Below are 18,674 nucleotides of genomic sequence, written 5' to 3'. Positions count from 1 at the left end.
TATGCCCTTCTCCTTCTGAGGATGTATTTTCTGTATTTTTAAACCAGATTTACCCCTGGAGTATTTTGAGTATATTCTCCTATTGCACTAAGCTGAGCACATTATGGCTTCACAAATGCTGCCTGTTTCAACCTCCTGCCAGTTAAAAAAAAAAGCACACACAGCCTCTTCTAAAGAACTAACTTAAATTTTCTTAGTACATCCATTACTTTGCTGGAAGTTGAAGAAGGCAAGGTCAAATTGTATTCAGCACAAGCAGAAAGGTTTGTTATAGTTTTACTTGTGAAGGAATTTATTAATTGCAGACTCAACCTGTCTCCCACACAGGAGAATGCTCACCTATCTAATGTTCTCATGATTTACTGAGGTAAATGACGAATTTCACCACCATTACATATAAACTTCCCCTCTTTATGAATATTCACACTCTAGCACAGTTAAAGAGGAAATTTGCAAGATTAAAAATTGATTCTTTCCAAGTTTGTACTCAAATCTTTCAGTGAACATTTCTGGGATATAATAAAAGTAATCAATTCACTTCCCTTTAAATTCACAGTGCACATGTATCATAGAAACTCACAATCAAACATAAAGTAAGTTCCACAAGTCTCAAGCATGTTCATGTTTAACCTTCTTTTCCAGAAAGACATTAAGAATGTCGAAATAATGTGTTAATAAGCTAAATAATTTCACTTGAATGCAATGGGCTAGAGTTCTAGAGTTAGTTATCTAACAGGTGCATTTGCTTCCAGGAATCCTCTTGCCGAGTACCCTGAACTAATACTTGCAATAATCAAAATATACCTTGCACAAGAGGTTTGAAAAAAGTTGGCTTTATCTCTGTACCAATTTCTCGCAGGCACATAAATGACTGTCCAGTTACCAAGGAAAGAGGATAAAGTAGAAAGAACACACATGATGGCTCAAACTCCTCCTCCCCCCCCCAAACTCGCATTAATTTCATTTTCATGAAAAGGCAATCTACATGTACCTATATAAGAACACATATTCTACTGAAAGACGCAAAAGTCAAACATCTTTGCAGAAAAAAACCAATTGTCAGACTCTTACATTCAGTCCAAAATGAAGTATTAAAAGTTCCCTTTATAGCAGCAACTTGATTCCAGGAATTCCAGTTTTTACAGCAAACAAACACAGTCATTGCTTATTTTTTACATTTTCTCTAAAGTTAGCAGACATGGGAACATTTCCCTTAAAGTGAATAAAAAATTCACAAATACAGCCTCTTCAAGTGATGTATTACAAATTTTCTGGTTTTTAAATGGCATCTCTGCATTGTTCACAAAAACCACACCTAAAGACAGTCATGAACAAAATTCTGTTAACATTGCAAGACAACACAGTATGGATAGACGGTGTTTTAACTGGCAAATGAAGAATTGCAAATTTCTCCTTTACTAGTACAGCATACTGCAGAGAGCACTGCAATATACACCACAGATTTTGCATGTTAAATTGTTGAATCTATACTGTTTTCCAGTATTGATTATCTGCTTAATCTGTTATCAAATTTAAGTTGCAGCCAGCTTAACTCCATTATGTCATTATATCTGCAAACAATTCAAAACCTTCCCAATATGCCATATTAGTTTGAAACATTAGTAACAGTATTCCATCTTATTTTTAATTATTTTCAGAGAAATACTTACTCTACTTGGTCTTTAAAACCATTGTTGAACACTCAGTGTGTGGCTGAACAGAAACAGTGTAGAGCTAACACTTACCCTGAGCGTAACTGATGCAACTAATAGTAAAAGATTTAAATTACCTTCTCCCTCAAATCATCAAGAATAGAAGGATTCCAAAACATTCCCTCTTGGCTACCTTCACTGTAAAGTAAGTATTTTTTTTATTCACTTCTGGCTGGGATTCTTCATTACTTAATGATCATGCAAATGGAAAATTTATCTTTTATATATTTTTCCTTCCCAAAAGACTGAATGTTTTCAGGGTGAGTGTTTTCAGAGAAGAAATGTACAATGCAAAGCCTTTCAGAAGTTTTAAATATAAAACAACAAAAATCAAGGCACTTAATGTAGTTACATATGAGCAAAAAAAAATGATTACTGAGAATAATAAGGCCAGATCACAACATGAGATTATCAGCAAGTGTGCAACTGGGAACAAGGTAAAATCTCTTTCTTTCACAGCTTTGGCTTGAACTCGCCAGAAAGAAGCTTTTTCAGCATTTCAGAATTTTTTCCTTCTGGTGGTGAGGGCCATCTGTCATGATCTGAGGAAAACAAATAATTTACTTAGTTGATTGAGAAACTAGACATTTTACTTTTGTGTCCTCCCATTGCCCAACTCCAGTCACTTGAAGGACACTATTCTGTAGCCCATTTCTTACCGGGTATTTCTAGGGTATGGCTGTACAAACTCTGGCCACCATCCACGACCATGGTTATCCCAGTAATGAATGATGCAGCTGGAGACAGCAGGAAACATACTGCAGGAGAGATCTAGCAAAAGAATGACAATTTTAATCTTTCTTAAACTGCTGGGAATTGGTCATGTCAAAGAAGATTGTGAAAACTTTTACAGGCAAGATATAGTAACATTTTCTACTCAGTAATGAAAGCTGTAACAGTCTTAAAGCCATTCTTCCAGCCATTTAACAGAGGAAAACCAGTGAGCTGTCACAGAGCAGCATCAGATACTGAAAAAACAACAAAAAAAGGTTGATCAGTTTATCAAAGATGCACATTCTTGGTGGAAGAGAGCTAAGTGCTTTTAAGATACACTTTATTTTCCCTTAATATTCATTCTTTCAGTCCTTTTTTTTCTGAAGTCAACTTCTTCAATAAATAATGCCTACTATCAAACGCTTCAGCGGTAAGAGCCAGCTGAATTAAATTTTCTGTATAACAGTGACTACTGGTTAACTCTCTCACTTGGCACAACCACACACTGCTACAAGCTTTCTTCTTTTTAAATATTCCATCACAGTACAAAATTAAATCTTTTTTTTCCCCCATATAATAAAGAGGCTTCAAAATAGAGACACAGAAGTAGGAGTATCAGAAGCATTCTGAAATACATTACCTCCTCAGGAACAGCTGACCTCTTGGCAGGAACCTTTGGTATGCTCCTTAACCACATCATTACACCTTGTTCTCCATAGTTTGCAACAGCAGTTTCTGAAAATACCAGTCCCTATTTTAAAACAGCATAGTGAAACTTTAGTTCTCTTGCATACATTTAAACTGATAATTCTAAAATTGTGAAGTTGTCATTACTGATTTTCTGTGGGACTGAACTATCTAAAGAGCACTTGAATACAAGTTTTTGAATGTAATGGCATAGTATAATTTATACAAGAAGGTAATTTGGCTGCTAGCCACATCCCTGTTCAAGCACAATAATTCTGATTATTCCAATTCTCCGCTGTCACTTCATTAACAAAAAAAGTAGAGTATAAAAAAAAACTCAGAGGCCGCTTTTTTACAAGCATTTCATGTTAAATTACAGCAGGAAACTACAAAACCTCAAGAACAAGTTCTCAAAAGTTTCTTGTCATCTGTAGGAGCACTAGACAGATTTATTTCGAATTACAGAAGCAGATAGATTTGAGTCAGAATTCTGACTCTCCCTACTTAGCTGCTGTAGAAGCAGAAAAAGATGACTGTGTTTGCTCTGGCGACCATACAGTCCAGTTTACTCCTGAGAAGGAAGATGGCAACGTGGACACAGGGTTACATCCACCAGTTAGGACAGAACTTTTGGGACTCAAGTTTTAGTAAAATAGCAAAATTTGAATTCACCCATGAAGCATATATAAGGTTTCTAAGATACTTGTATAATGAATGTAAAACTATTTTTTTCAGAATGCTCACTTCTGTCTCTTTGTATCCATTCCCTACAGGTCACTCTTCTCACATAAAGCAGTAACAATTTTGTAATGTTACCACAGACCTGATGGGTCCCCAAAGGCGACAGAAGCATTATTGTAACTGTAACATGGACTTTTGTTACCAGCATAGTAACAAAACTAGCAAATACTTCTGAAAGAGCCAAAGCCCTGCAGTGTTTGCTTGTCAAAAACTTCTTCTGACGTGTGCTATAATATCTAATCAGTATGATTCATTAGGTAATTAGCATGCCTGAAAGTATGTTCACATAATAATGCTGTCTTAATTACTTACTTCCCCAAGACTTGATAAATCAGAAAAAGCAGATAAACAGGAAATACAAGCCAGTAGATCTTAATATTTAACATGTCTCCAGATGAATTGCATCTCACAAAGGTTACATAAAAGCCTCTACCGGAATGATTAATACACATCTGCCTTTAAGCATTCTGTGCTATGCCAAACAAAGCGAGCCAGATGCTTTAGGACATGAGGCACAAGAGAATATACAGACATTCTACAAAAATAGTAGCAAGATCTTCCTAGGGATCACTTAAACAAATATGACACTTCGCTTACGACATCCACTGTGAGACAAGCTAAATTCTGACTGTAGAAGTCGTGGACAAAGTTTATGTGTCCTGTTTTAATTTCAAGGGAGTAAATGTGCAAAATAAATTGTGGATAACAGAAAATTACTACAGATCACACATTCACAAATGTCAAAGCTAGAGCTTCTATATAACTTCTGTATCTGCAGCACTGTGCACTACAAAACGCAGCTGCTCTTTCTATACAGTTATTTAAAACAACTCTACCTGCTGTCTACTTCCTCAGAAATGTGGCAGACATATTTTAGCTGACCTGTATAGTTGTTTCCTGTCTGCATGAATTTGATAAGGAAAAAATCAAAACACACATTTTTACATATGATTTCTCTGAGAAATAGTACATTCCAACTACCATTTCTTTATATGACTAAAGCTAAACTAACTTAACACGTAGAAGACAAAGTAAAATGCATTATGTGATGTAGATACAGAAATGCTGCTAGCAAGGATTTTCTTGTTATTTTCTAAGTCCATGAGAGACTTCTCTCTCACAGAAGAGGTAGCAGAGTTATGTAAACAACCAAACACCTGCAGCCTTGAAAAGTCTTGTTTATAGTATAGTAGGAAAATATTTTGACAATGGATGTTTTAGGATTTTAGCCAATCACCCCCAAGGGGTGGCTGATCCTTGTCCAATTAGACTATGAACAAAAAGTCTATAAAAGAGTTTGTAAAATAATTAAATAAATCAATCTTGCTGCACAGTTCCTGCCTGCTGGATCTTCTCTCCTCCTCCCTACGGCTGCAGGACACGGTGATAGGGCCTAGGACTGCGGTAATAATGTGACACATTCAGAGATTTTCAAAATAAGTTTGTAAACCATCAGCACACTTGAACCTCAAACAGAAAGTTTCCTGAACTCAGAAGTAATGTATCCATTACTGAAACACAGAGCATTGAGTAATTTTATGTCAAGGCTTTGTAAGACAGGTCACCAACTCCTACCAGTATCACTTCATTTAGCTATAAAAAAACCTAAAAACCAAGTGCGCCAAGTCAAAGCAGAAAGCAGAAGCAATTTTATCCCACATCCTCTGACTCATCATCCAAAAGCACAAAACACTCAAATGGCCCAAAGAACACAGTGAGGGAATTATAAACAAATGCATAAATAATCCACAAACAGTTACTGCTTATAAATTTAAAAATCCATTTTGGTCCAAATGCTCTAACTATGAGCATGTGTAATGGCTAATTTCAATCAGATCATTTGCCATTACTTACAGGAGCAACGCTGTTGATTCTCACTCCACTGTGAGCCCATTCTAAAGCCAGAGTCTTGGTTAGGTTATTCACTGCAGCTCTTGCAGCTCCTGTGTGCCTGTGGAGAAAAGAAAGCAAAGGAAGCATCTGCTCCCTCAGCTAAGAGTGTCCAATGTTAATTCTACTGCAGCCTCATTAGGGTATTCAGAGTAGTTTTCTGTGGCTGGACCAAGCATCTGGAAGAGAGAGATTCTCCAGTTTCCAAGTTTGACCATAGCTTCACTGTTCAAACAAGCTATGCTGTGATTTCCTGTCATTGCTGGAAATACTTAAGATCTCTTTCCCAACGCAACATGGGGTCAGCTACACTCTACTGCAGGAGGGGGCTTATAAAAGAGAAACAACTGAAGTTCAAACTGTGTAAAACCTGTAGCCTGCACAGGTAAAGCAACACTTGGAAGAACAGTGGTCTGAAAGATTGTTTAAACCTTCTGACAAACATGATTAAAATAAGTCACCATTCAAAAATTACTCTAGGTGGATGGAGACAGAGACACGACAGTCACAGTGAACTTCAATACCTTGCTGCTGTAGGTAACTAGTCTGAAATGATTACAAGCTTGAATGCAGACAAAATTACTGCAGTAATGAATTGTAGACAGTTGTAGTCAGAGAAAATTTATAGGATTTATTTGCTTTCGCCTAGCAAAACAGACTAAGAGGAGATAGGTATAATAGCTTCTCAAATACAGGGAAAGTATAAGAAAAACTTCAGAAAAAAAAAGAAGAAAACATAACTTATTCATATGTTTAGGCCAGAACGAAATTAACCTCCAGGCACAGTCTGAGGAAACATGACAACTTTTATGTTCAAAATTAATACTTATGAAAAATTCATATAAGGTGACTTTTGGTATGAGCAGTGTCTGGACTTGCAAAGGCATATCTTTTTCAACAGTACATTCCTGCAAGAAGTTTCAAGTCAATTTAATTTGAAAGTAGGTTTGTCTATCCATCTACATACAACAGTTACTTAGGAAAATTTTTCCACCGTTATTCAGAATTTGCTTTTTTTTCCTCTAAGTTCAACTCAAACTGAAACATCTTCAGCCTATTTGCCCTGACAGTTGAACCAGATACCTCAGTGGAGATATTCAAATAACGGCAGCTTCAGCACCACCGTGTGGATCTCCATATTTATCTTGTACTGCAAAGAACAAGCTAGTGAGAAAATATTCTGCTGTTCCTTAAAAAATTTTGGTTTTGAAACCATTCAACCCTGAATCGGGACAAAGAGACATAATGCAACACTTGCTCAAAACATATTTTCTTATTTCTTCAACAGAAACTCAATTTCAAAGTTTAAAAAAAAAAACCAAACAGAAAAGGGAGCTGTTCCCAATTAAAACTTCACTGGGCAAGTCTTGCTTCATAGTTTCTTACAAACAAGTGGAGAGAGACCAGAGATGCCATCTACTGGATTAATAAGAGATCCCCACACATACAGACAAGTGATACTCTTGCTCTCTCTTGACCTAACTACTATATTTCCATACTCTGCTGCTGCCCAGTACACACCTTTCTGAAGTGTTTAGGAACAGTCAGTACTTCTGGGGGAAAAATATAGAAAAGTGTAAAAAGAAAATATATATTACGACATTCCAGGAAAGCCATTTCTCACGGCAGCAGTAATGTTGACAATGGCTCCTCCATGTTCCTGCATCCAGGCATTGTACACTGTATGAAGGAGGAAGATAACCTATAAATATCAGAAGAAATGCATACAAATGAACTTGCCAATTGGGAGCCAAATTTGGAGAATTAACTGCAATCACACTGCACATTTGTCATACTGGTTTAAATAAAAACAATCTGCTGTTTGTACCACAGCCTTGCCAAGGCAGAGGTGAGGCCATGGGGCAACAGGCGTGGCCCCAGTAAGGCTCAATGATTGTCAAGAAGCATTTGAGGGAAATCAAGATTTCATGTTTCCATGTAAATTACTTTAACTTCCACAAATGCTATCTGAGAATGACATACCATACTTAAATTTAAGCCTAAATTTATATCCTTGAAGGGAGAGAAGTATTTTCCTATGTTATATACAGTGAATACAGGCCACAAAAGTTAAGTGGTTTTCCTATAGTCTTTTAAATGTGTATCAAAGTCAACTGACTCCCCAAACCTGGCCTTAACCAGAAGATCATGCTTGCCTAAATGTCTGTTTGTATTTATGAACAAATGTAATAAATATCCACTGTCAAGTAAGTGCATGAAAAGAAGCTAGGCAAACCTTACATTTCTTATCTTCTGGTGTTTCTGTAAAAAACAAAAACAAACATATGAAGTTTTATGTTCAGACCTTACCCGCTTTGCAGCAATAGAAGGTTCCTGTCAGATTCGTGTCTATCACAGCATTCCAGCCTTTTGCACGGATGGCTTCAGAAGGACTTGCAAACTGGCCCCCTCCATTATTCACCAGGAAGTCAATCTTCCCATGCAGAGACAGTGTAGACTTCACCAAAGCTTCTACCTGAAACAGTATTTGTTAGTGTGGTATGTTGATTAAGCCCTATACCAAATTTCATTCTCAGACAGTATCTTCTCCCTCATGCCCTTTTCACAGAAAAAGAGGAGGTCCAGTCTTTAGAGAGGCTGTAAGATTGGTGTGACAGGTTTAGTCAGCCAAGAAGGACTAGGCTGTATCCATGTTTACTTAGGAAATTTTGCTGGTATAGTGCAGGTGCTGCATAAAATACCAGCACCCAAAGAAAAAGGGGATTTAAGCTGCTGAAGATTTGTAAAACCAAACAGACACAAAAGCCCACTACATACAACCTACTAAGAATCTCCTGATGTCTTTCAGAAGAGTGGGGGCGTTCACATGAGATCCCCAAAGAGTTCCATATAAGGCAGCTACTGTTATTTTTATCTGACCATACACCTGACCATTTTAAACAGAAAACATAACTCATCTTGTGGAATTTTATCATTCTTATCTAGAAGTTTTGTACGTTCACTACAGCTCTGATGTATGAGTTGGCAATAGCCAGTCTTCTAACACACAGGAAGAAGGTTAATTACCCTATAAAACATGAAGTCTAAAAAATGCTGCAAATACAAGTTATCTTCTTTGGCAAAAATATTAATTCAAGACAGCTGTAAGAACTCCATAGCAACTGCTTAATAATTTAATCTTTATCTCAAGAAACAAGAAATGGGACAATGTGACTGTTTCCTGCTTACATCATCAATCATAACTATATTCCATGCATCAGTTATTCCTACTCAAGCATATATAAAATGTTAATCTAGCATCTGTGGTCAGAGAAAAACACAGAACAAAAAAAAAACCACCCAAAAAACCAAACAGGTGGAGGAATGCTGCCACTCAAACAGATTGGGCTAGGGGAAGGATATCAATCAACCTTTCTCTGTATTGAGTTAGTGGTAAAAAACATCAGAAACAAAAAAAAAAAGAGCAAGCAATGCATTATCTGTATTCCACAATGAGTGTTACCAACTCGGTCTCATAAATAGCTGCCTTACATCTTGTGTTGCTAAACAGGATGGTTTACCAGGGTAGTATGGATCCTGTAAGGATGCACCTCTCAGAAAAAAAAACCCTAAACAAACATATAATGACTGAAAACCTAGTGCCTGCTGATAAAAAATGCCTTAAAAAACCAATTTTGATACCTAAACCAAATCTTCAAATTCTGAATGTCATCTTATTCCTCATTTTAGTCACTGATGGTTGTGGGATGTGAGGAAAAAACCCAGAAAACCAAAACATCTGTGACAGCAGTCCCAAACCCATAGCTTGTGAGAACAACCATGCCACAGGGACATTCTGGCTTTTACTTTTCTCTTGTAAGGAAAGGAAAGTTATGTCTGGCTAGGTAGCAAAAGTTATGCTTTGCTCAGCAATATTAAGCTCTTCTCCCTATCAGTCTCAGAATCTTGCTTTCAATATTATTCTCTGTAAGTCACTGAAATATGGGCTCATTTTTGGAACAGAAATGGTTTCAGTACAGAGAAGATTTGAACAGACTAAGGCTATTCAGACTGTGGAAAGAGAGAGAGAGAAGAAAAAATGCTAAGAATCGTAAAAAGAGAAGACAAAACAAATTAACAAGAAAAATCCACAGAGAAGAGACATTAAAGCAAGTTTTCAACAGCTGGACAAAATGTATGTTATATGCTATAACATACCAACTCAAAATGGTTCATACGTTGTACTTAAGGAACTGTTGTTGTTCCTACTTGTTGCACCATATTCTCAGGAAAAAGAAATTAAAAACCCAACAACAACAAATGTGTATCAGTTCTGTTTTCTGAAAGCCAGGAAAGGCCAGAAGGCTCTCCAGTGACAGCTCAGATGGCTCCAACTGTAGCAATCTTCACAAAGTCTTCTGTGCTGTAGAAAAAGCATCACTGCAGTGCTTCTCCCAGTTACAGTAAACATGGTGACAGCAGCCAGCAGCACAGAGAGAAGGAGGGTCTGGTAGAACACATTTAAATCACAGTGACTACTAAAGAAGATTCTTCTCTATTCCTATAATTTAAAAATTCACTTGGAAAGAACTTCTTAGAAAAGCTATTAAAGACTCTCTTTGGAAGCAAAGCAAAGCTGCATGAGGTAGAGCTACTAGTTTAGGACATTCTTCTGAAAAAGACAGCAAAGAACAAAATCAGGCACTTCAGACATAACCAGAAGACTGGGGCTCTGCAATAAGGAACTTTTGTGTGTGACTGCAAATCGTAAGTATTATGCAGTAGCACATATTCACAGATAACTGAGATGACAGTAGTCACTTGCACAGGAAAAGGGACAAATGTCCACATGCATTCACAGGTCACCTTGACTGAGTAAAACACACAGGCACAACTCACTACAGAGTGTCAGAGATCTGTGATTTGGTGGCTAGAACTAACAGGCATTCTGGCACAGGGGTAACAGGTATTTTTACTGTGGTATTGCTGTGTTATTTAAAAGTACAGCAACAGGAGTCTCTTATCCTCCCCACCAAGCCACAGTCTTTCACTACAGGCTTCACATAGACAGGCATTAAGTATTTATAAACCAACTGAGCCTATGCTAAGCTCTGAAGTTTATTGGAAAAGAAAAGCTACTAGTGAACTCAGACACAGGGTATGTGCTCAGTAGCACTGTATTGAGTCTGTCTGAAGCTGTCTTGTTGATGTGCAAGTGACAACTTTTACCCTTGGGGTCTGGTCCAGCTGCTGTTGCTGGAGCTGAAGTATGGAAAGGAGACACTGTGAACAGAATTCTGAATTGCTGATTTCAAGAACAGCAGCGGCCCACCAGAAGTACAAGGTTTTATCTTCCACCTACCTAGACATGTAAGCTTCTACTTATCTAGGTGCCAGTTAAAGAGATGTTTGTCCACAGAGTATAGCAAAAAGGCCTCACAAGTGTAAGGATTGAAAGAGTACAGCTGCCTGTCTCAAAACACTGTCAAGGCCGCAGAAGGAACTTGCCATAAGATGATAAGCCACCAAAGCAGGAACTTGAGAGAAGCACAGAAGGGAGGAATTTGGAAGAGGAACGCACTAATTCCAGGCCTAGCAGAGGTAAGACCAGGTTAGCACATCTTGGTTAATGCATCTGGACAGAAGTGGCCACTGTGGCAAACTGTGGGAAAGGAAGCAACTGCTCATACACGTCACCCCAAGTTATGGGAACGGCACCTGTGTCCCCCCCATGGATACTCAAAACTTGGCCTATATGAAGGTGGTACCCCCAGAAGACTGACGGGACACCACTGCACCCATGGCTCGTGACTATCATCTGCTTGGTCTCAGTCTCCCTCCCTCCCTTCCTCCCTTAATTCCAGCATTCATTCCTCATGTCTTGTCCCTGTCAACAGATTTGCTGTAGCTCAAAATTTAGGACACAGAAAGAGATAAATAAAGATACACATGCACACAGAGCTGTCTGGTTTGCATCTTAGCAAGAGCAAACTGATCTGCTCTCAACGCATGATGAGGGCAGTGCCAGCAAATACGCGAACAATAAAAATCACTTCAGCTTCATAATTACTAAGAAGCAATATCCATCACTATATACACTCCAAACCATAGGAAAAGGAGAACAGATCACATATCCAGGAGTCTTATCCTGAAGCACAATCACTGCTCCAAGATAAGACTCCATGACAGAATACAGAAATATAGAAATATATTCTGATGACAGAATAGAGAAGCCTCAGGTCCTCTTATCTCAGAGCCCTCCACTCTCTCATTTTTAAAAATAAAACAGGTTTTTTTATCCTTTACAGAACATTCAGTGGAAAACTAGTCAAAAGCAGCAGCAAACTCATGACAAAAGTAAGCCTGACAGGTTATACAGTGGTTGAAAATCCTCCATCAAGCAGGATTATTTCTTGCACATTAAATAAAAAGTAAGCTTTTCTAGAAAGCAAAAGGGCTTCTGAGGATGAAGATTTAGAGACTTAAAAATGTGAATTCATTAAGCTGTTCCCATGATATCTGCCATCAAGCTTCTGCAGCAATTAATTCACTGCACTTTCTTTGCTTCTTCCTCGGCCAGAAAGAGCTCTCACAAACACACTGGACTACATGATGAGGGATGAACCTTCTAATGCTTGAATTTCACAGACCCAAACTAGAGGCATGAACCATGCCATCTTCAAAGCAGGTCAGTTACTTTAAGATTTGCAATAGGAAGCAAAAAATAATCTTCTGGCAATTTGAAAGCACCTTCATCTTTCTTAAATTTTCCCTATTCAAACTCCCTCCCTCCAGTTTATAAACTGGACAAAATGGATAGGGGCCTTTAGAGAGATGCAAAACAACTCATGGAGAAGGAGGGATTGCTATAGTAAGAACAAATGGCTTGTTCCTACAGGTGATCAGGGTGGCTTCCTTTAAAATAAAGATTTACTCTTAGAAAGACTTCAGTGAGATATCAGAGAGAATGATATATTAAATGAATTATGTAGTTCTTCAGGAAACTTCCTGGGCTTTGAAGCTTGTGATGGATCGCTTCTGACATCTAAGGGGGCTTGAACTCCTAAGTTTTTTTTCTCTTGTTGAAACATTTATAATGTTTTTCTCCTGCACATGTTCTTTGGTTTCTGGTATAAGAGCCAAGGAGGATGTAGTGACTCACATGGAATTCTTGCAGAGGCTGTCCTCTCTACCCAACAATGTGCTTCCGTGATTTCTGAGGTAAATACTCTCCACTCAAACTAAGCTGAAAGCAAACAATGAGTTGTAATATTACTAATGAGTAGCATACAGAGCCAACACAGTTGTACAAGTCTTATTTCTTTTGTGAGGGAACCTAAAAGTTTACATGCCCTCTCATTCCCTCTTCCACTGTAACAGGAAGCTCTTTTTCTATTTGTGAAAATACTGAAATGAGTTACATTACTGTGTTGCATCTACTCAATATTTGCCTCCTAGAAAAATCCTCAAGGACATATTTTACCGATCCCTGTTCCTATGACTCCAAGTCCCAAGCACTAAATTTTAAGTTAAGAATGGAGTAGGTTTTGAAAGTGCATGTACAATACTCTTTAAATTGAAGTAAAAGCCCAAAGGTACTTCTACTCTAGTTTCCACAAGGGAAGCAAGTGCAAATTATGAAAAAAGTACTTTTCGCCATTGTTGCTCTTAGGAAACATAATAAATAAGCAATAGTAAGCTGTGGGTTGTGGAAAACCTGCCATATGCCTCAGTTCTGACAGTTTTTGGCAGTGTAAGTTAACAATTGTTCATTTGAGTTTATCTAGTTTCAACTTACAAACCAAAGTACCTAAGTGTAAGGAAGTGCTATCTTCACTACAAATTTAAGCATTGAAAACACAAATTTCTGGTCCAACAGTAAATTTAGAAATTTACATGGCCAGGATTTAGCAATCTTTGAGAATCTCAGCATTAACAGAAGAGAACAGAGTCAGAAAGGCACAAGCTAAAGAAAAAAAATCACAGGATGTCTCTAACCAATAAAAAAATCTGGTCTTGGAGATGAGAAATATTTAACAGGTATACAGGTTCTTACGTTAACATGCAACAGAAATTTCTTGCATTTCTTATCCAGATTTTCAGCAAAAAGCTTATGAAATTCTCATAGCATTTTTTTTCTAAGCAGGACTTCAAAAGAAAGAACTAAGAGCAGCTGGAGAACTGAAGTGAGTCAAACTATAAGACTAAATCAATGACTTAAAAGTTCAAGACTGGAGTTTAATCTGCCTTTTTCCTCTGAACCCCCTCTTCAATAGAAACAGACATGAAAGGACAATGGTTGAAGAGAACTTCCAGTGGCAGAAGACATCCAACAGAGACTTCACCAACATCATACAAAAAGTTCAAGGAAAGTTCTGGTGTGTCTGTAAATAGGTAGAGTTTAAAACTAAACTGGAAACAAGACAATTCTATGATAAAACTGCAGCATAATAGCAAAGACAGACGTTTCTTCAAGTATCAGCATGGCTACCTGTAACACAGAATAATGCCTAAACACTTTGGACAGCACTATAAAAAAGTCTTGAAAAGCACCTTCCAAAATTTCCAAAGCCACTTAAGCCTGTTTTGTCAAATAGGCATTTAGCCACACTTAAAAAGGAAACAAAGAAGGAATGGTAGTTTAGTGGAGATTACCTCATTTCACCATCCAAGCCCTACAGCATCTCACAGAACTCTGCAGTTCCCACTAATCAATTTCAGACTGATACAGAAATAAGATTCACCTGCAGAATGTAATTAAGCATGCCAGAGTACTTTCTGCAAGAAATAGACCTGAAAAAAGCTTAAATGTTTTTTCCTCTTTACCTCTTTTCTTTCCTGTAGCTTTAATCATGCAAGTTGCCCTCTGACATCTGCCATAACCTATCATGTTGCACTGCTGATGCTAGTAAATATAAACCTAAAATTCACTGGTAGGTGAAGTGACATACTGCACAGCCCCAGGGTTCACCTCCTTCAGGAGAGAAAGTCTGAGTAGATTATTATAAATATTTTATGGCACAAACTGTTCCACAAGGGAAGAATTTTAATTTTTACTTGTTTTATGGCTATATATTAGGATATTTCCAGAATCTTCATAGCCACTAAAGGTCATTAATATTTAGTTTAAGAGAGACTTTGAGAGGTTTAGAAAAATGTAGCAATCAGTGGTTACTGGAAGATTTTGTAGCTGTCTTCAAAAAGTTAAAAATCCAACCTGAAGTTAGACCTTTAAATATTTAATTACAGAGATAAAAAAATTAGGAGGGGCATGCAGACTTCTGAAGAACCTGGATTATGTACTTTTGCTCTTGATCTTCCATTTTTTGTAATATGGAGGAAAAATTTAAAAATCAACTTGAATAGTGATAGAGTTCGCAATGAGGCACACCTCAAACCATAACTAAAATTTCAAACATGGCTAAAATATTATACATCTGTGGGGTTTTCTGGCTTTAATACAAGCCAAACTGACAATGCAGGGCACTTGTGTCAAGTCACAAACACTGAGGTTCCATGCTATGCCTTCCTGTTTGAAGGAACTATTCTGAGGTCTCCCATCTTCACAAGTTTACACCCCCTCACTTCTGTCACAGCAATGTGACAAAGAATCATGCTAAGTGGGCTCTGACTCGCTGCACAACATGTTAGTTTCAAGACCTGCATCTCCCAGAAATATCTGAAATATATAAGCATGGTCAGAAAAATATCTGCCAATATTTATAAATGTTTTTTTGCTTAGGTGGCTAACAAATGTCTTCCCTTGGGAAGCACATCTATCCAGAACAATTTAACCGAGCTTTGCTCCACCTCTCCCCTGATCTAAGCTAGTTTTGAGAAGGCCAAACATCTTTGGAGATCTGAGAATTTATACACAATATGCTTTTGATATGTTAAGCCCCAGAACAAGACCACTAATCTTTACCTCTTCTTCTTTGCGGATATTGCACTCTATGGGAGTCACTTTGGCAGGACTCATGGAAGCAAACCTATTATTCAGTTCTTCTGCAGCAGCTTTTAATCGGTCAAATTTACGAGAGGCAATCACAACACTGCAACCTGTAGAGACAAAATGAAACATCCTTCAGCTAACACAATTACGCTTTTTTTTAGTAACATCATGGAGATATCTTGTAGGATGTGCATTTATTAGTCACTGACTAGAAAATACAGTGTTGAAGTTCTTGCAAGAGGGAGAAATGACTGATGTCAGATGCTTCTTAGCAACAAGATCCCTCTGTGCCAGGAAAAGAGCAATTTAAAAAAATGTCCACAAGGTTTCCTCTCCTTCCTGCAGAAGGGAAGATAGCCTGTGAGTTGCAGGGTCAGCAAAGCAGCATTCAGACATCACTTCTGCTGCCTCTGCTCACAGCTGCCTCATTTATCAATTAAGTGATTTAAAGATATTTCAGCAGGTCTTGTTTACAAAAAAAAGCTTGCTCTTAAAACCACAAAAATAACCTTCCTGTACGACTGGTTGCAATTTTGACTAGCAGTGAGCAAATGTAATGCTCTGCTTTTTAACTCTACAGAGACTGAAGGAAAGGATAATAGCCTCACAAGATTAATCCCTATCTGCAGACTACAGACAGCAGGAACAGAGCCCTCCCTGTGGCACTGCAGAATCCTGGCTGCAGAAAGAAGATATAGAATAGGCAGGAGCTCAAGTACTTGGGTTTTTTCAACATTTGGAGGCAGAAGGACTCATTCTACAGAGAAAAACCAATGCAGGTGCCAAATTTAAGTCAAGCACTCACACTACAAGCAGCCCAATTTCTTCAGTCACACCAGTGGACTTAGGACAGCTTTAAGGCTTCAGCAATTGCTACTACATAGACTAAACCAAAGGACACCAAATTAATTCCTAGTACAAATCCAGCAGGCATGCAATTTCATGTAAAGGATAAGCAAATTACTAGCTTCCATGCCAAGCAGGCAAGGAGGTCTTCCTCCCAGTTTGCTCCTTCCATAATCTTAGCATTTCAGCAGAAGTAATCCCTTCTTCCCATCAGATCTGCTGCTCATCTGCTTTAACATAAACCATCCTCAACCAGCCAAAAAAAAAAAAAAAAGAAAAAGTTAACATCCTGCCAGGTGTGGGGTTTTTTTCCCTCTCTGTTGCAGAGTGGAATTTGGCCTCTCATGTGATCACGCAAACACCAGAATAAATTCAAAATAACTAGTGGGAGTAAAGAGAAGCAAGCTGTTCATTTGACTCAAGCTGTCTTGTGAAATGACATATTAAAAAAAAAAAAATAGAGGAGTTTAATTCTTCCAGAAGGAAGCGTTACAAATACACGTCCTTAGGAATAGGAGCTTCACCTTTAATTGGTGGCCATCTTAAAACAACACATATAAAGACAGTAGTCTCTGAGGTCTCCTGATTTTTTTTAAATTAAGAACTCCAGTCACTTGCACAAGCACCCAACTAATGCAAAGTTCATAAAATGCCAGACACAATTACCAATTAACACAAAATACTCAACCACAGTAGCCCAGTTCTATTTACCAACCTAAATGCTTATTAATACACACACTGATATAGAATAAGGTCCAGTAGAAGACTGTATTTTTGCTAAATATACTAATTGGGAGTCTAATCACTGAGAAACACTTGGTACCTACTGTGCAAACTGACAATACCATCACTTAATTTTCTTCACAAAGAATGACCAGACCGTTTCCTGATAGGGTCACGGGAAAGGGCACAAGTTTCCAGATAAAAGGTTTAAATTTGCCCAGAAGGCTTCAAAGGAGACTCGTTATAAAAACAATGTATATCATGACTGGCATTATCTGTCACTGCTCCTGCGCCTGTAGGAACCAGTCCCCCATTACCTAAAGTGCAGGGTATACATGGAAACAGTTCCCAATCATCATCTTGTCAGGAGTAACCAGCAAGTCTACAGGTGAGGAGGGTTACTCAGTCAGACTTAAGCTCTATATAGCTCTTTCTCCATTTTTTCTCATGTGCTTTGTAGAGATTTGTTTTCTATTGTGTTCTATTTACGCTGTTATGGACACACTTTTGTTATTTGTATTTTGCTTGAGAAAAACAACGAAGATCAAATTAAGCACAATTTTAAGGTAACTGGGTAACATCACCAACCGACAGTGTGATGATGCTTAAAAAGCACCTCTTCCAAGCAGCATGTAAGGACACCTGAAAAAAAAAAGCTTAGTTTCCCAGTAATACAGAGGTAACAGAACTAATCCTCCATTCAGCTCCACAAAGCAGCGGAAAGCTGAGGCACAAAGACCAGAAGAGGCAGAGATGCCTCCCAGCGCAGCCGTAACAAAGAAAGCTCTTTACTATGCAGTGCAGTGATGCACATTCCAACAATGCAAACGACGGGAGTGTGGCACCGAAAGGTATAACACTAGTGTTTGTATTCTGAAGGCGCTGAATCCAATCATGACAATAAACTATCCAAACCCAGTCTGATACCGATGATCCCTAGCACTGATGTTGAAATTTGCAGGAAATGTGTTGCAAGGTGGATGTAGGAGTCCTTTCTACCTCTCCTGGCCCCACATCAGAAAGTCAGGAGACTGCTTTTCACTCCAGGTTTTACCACTTCTCTGTACTCAGCATGGAAAGAAAACCCATGCCATGCACGATGAAGATGCTCTTCAATTTCAGGACGTTCCTGTCGCAGGCACTGGGAGAAGCACCATGTCTCTAATGTGTTACTGTGCGGACAGCAGTTCAAGGATACTGACCTGTGAGGCTCAAGGTTCAACAACCTCGTAAATCCTCCAGTTAAAGCAAAATGAGAAATCACTGAAGGGAGAGTCTGAGAGAAAAGGGTCCTGGTTTAACATAACCTCACTGACCTCTGTGTTTAAAATAGCCAGTGTTGTTTTACAGGCCAGCGGGCCAAAAGGCAGAGCCCCACATCAGCCTCACCTCGTGCCCCTTGCTATTCACCGACCCTGACACAATGTCCCACCCAGGCGCTCCTCGCACCCCATCCCCGAGCGCCGCCA

General features: G+C 38.4%; 1 protein-coding gene across 1 annotated transcript; it reads right to left on the bottom strand.

The window, feature by feature from the left end:
• Positions 1 to 268: 268 nt before the first annotated feature.
• Positions 269 to 15,780, bottom strand: PECR (peroxisomal trans-2-enoyl-CoA reductase). The gene is made up of 7 exons (XM_008644854.2): positions 15,610 to 15,780; positions 8,055 to 8,220; positions 7,343 to 7,424; positions 5,709 to 5,805; positions 3,067 to 3,177; positions 2,372 to 2,483; positions 269 to 2,254 (listed from the first exon to the last, which is right to left on the bottom strand). The coding sequence occupies exons 1-7, from the start codon at positions 15,763 to 15,765 to the stop codon at positions 2,166 to 2,168; spliced, it is 813 nt and encodes a 270-aa protein (XP_008643076.1). The 5' UTR covers positions 15,766 to 15,780; the 3' UTR covers positions 269 to 2,165.
• Positions 15,781 to 18,674: the final 2,894 nt, after the last annotated feature.

The sequence above is a fragment of the Corvus brachyrhynchos genome, unplaced genomic scaffold (genome assembly GCF_000691975.1).
Source record: "Corvus brachyrhynchos isolate BGI_N302 unplaced genomic scaffold, ASM69197v1 scaffold452, whole genome shotgun sequence".
In the NCBI taxonomy this organism is placed as follows: domain Eukaryota; kingdom Metazoa; phylum Chordata; class Aves; order Passeriformes; family Corvidae; genus Corvus; species Corvus brachyrhynchos.
Note: the sequence above shows the minus strand (reverse complement) of the source record. Positions and strands in the feature narration are given on the sequence as shown.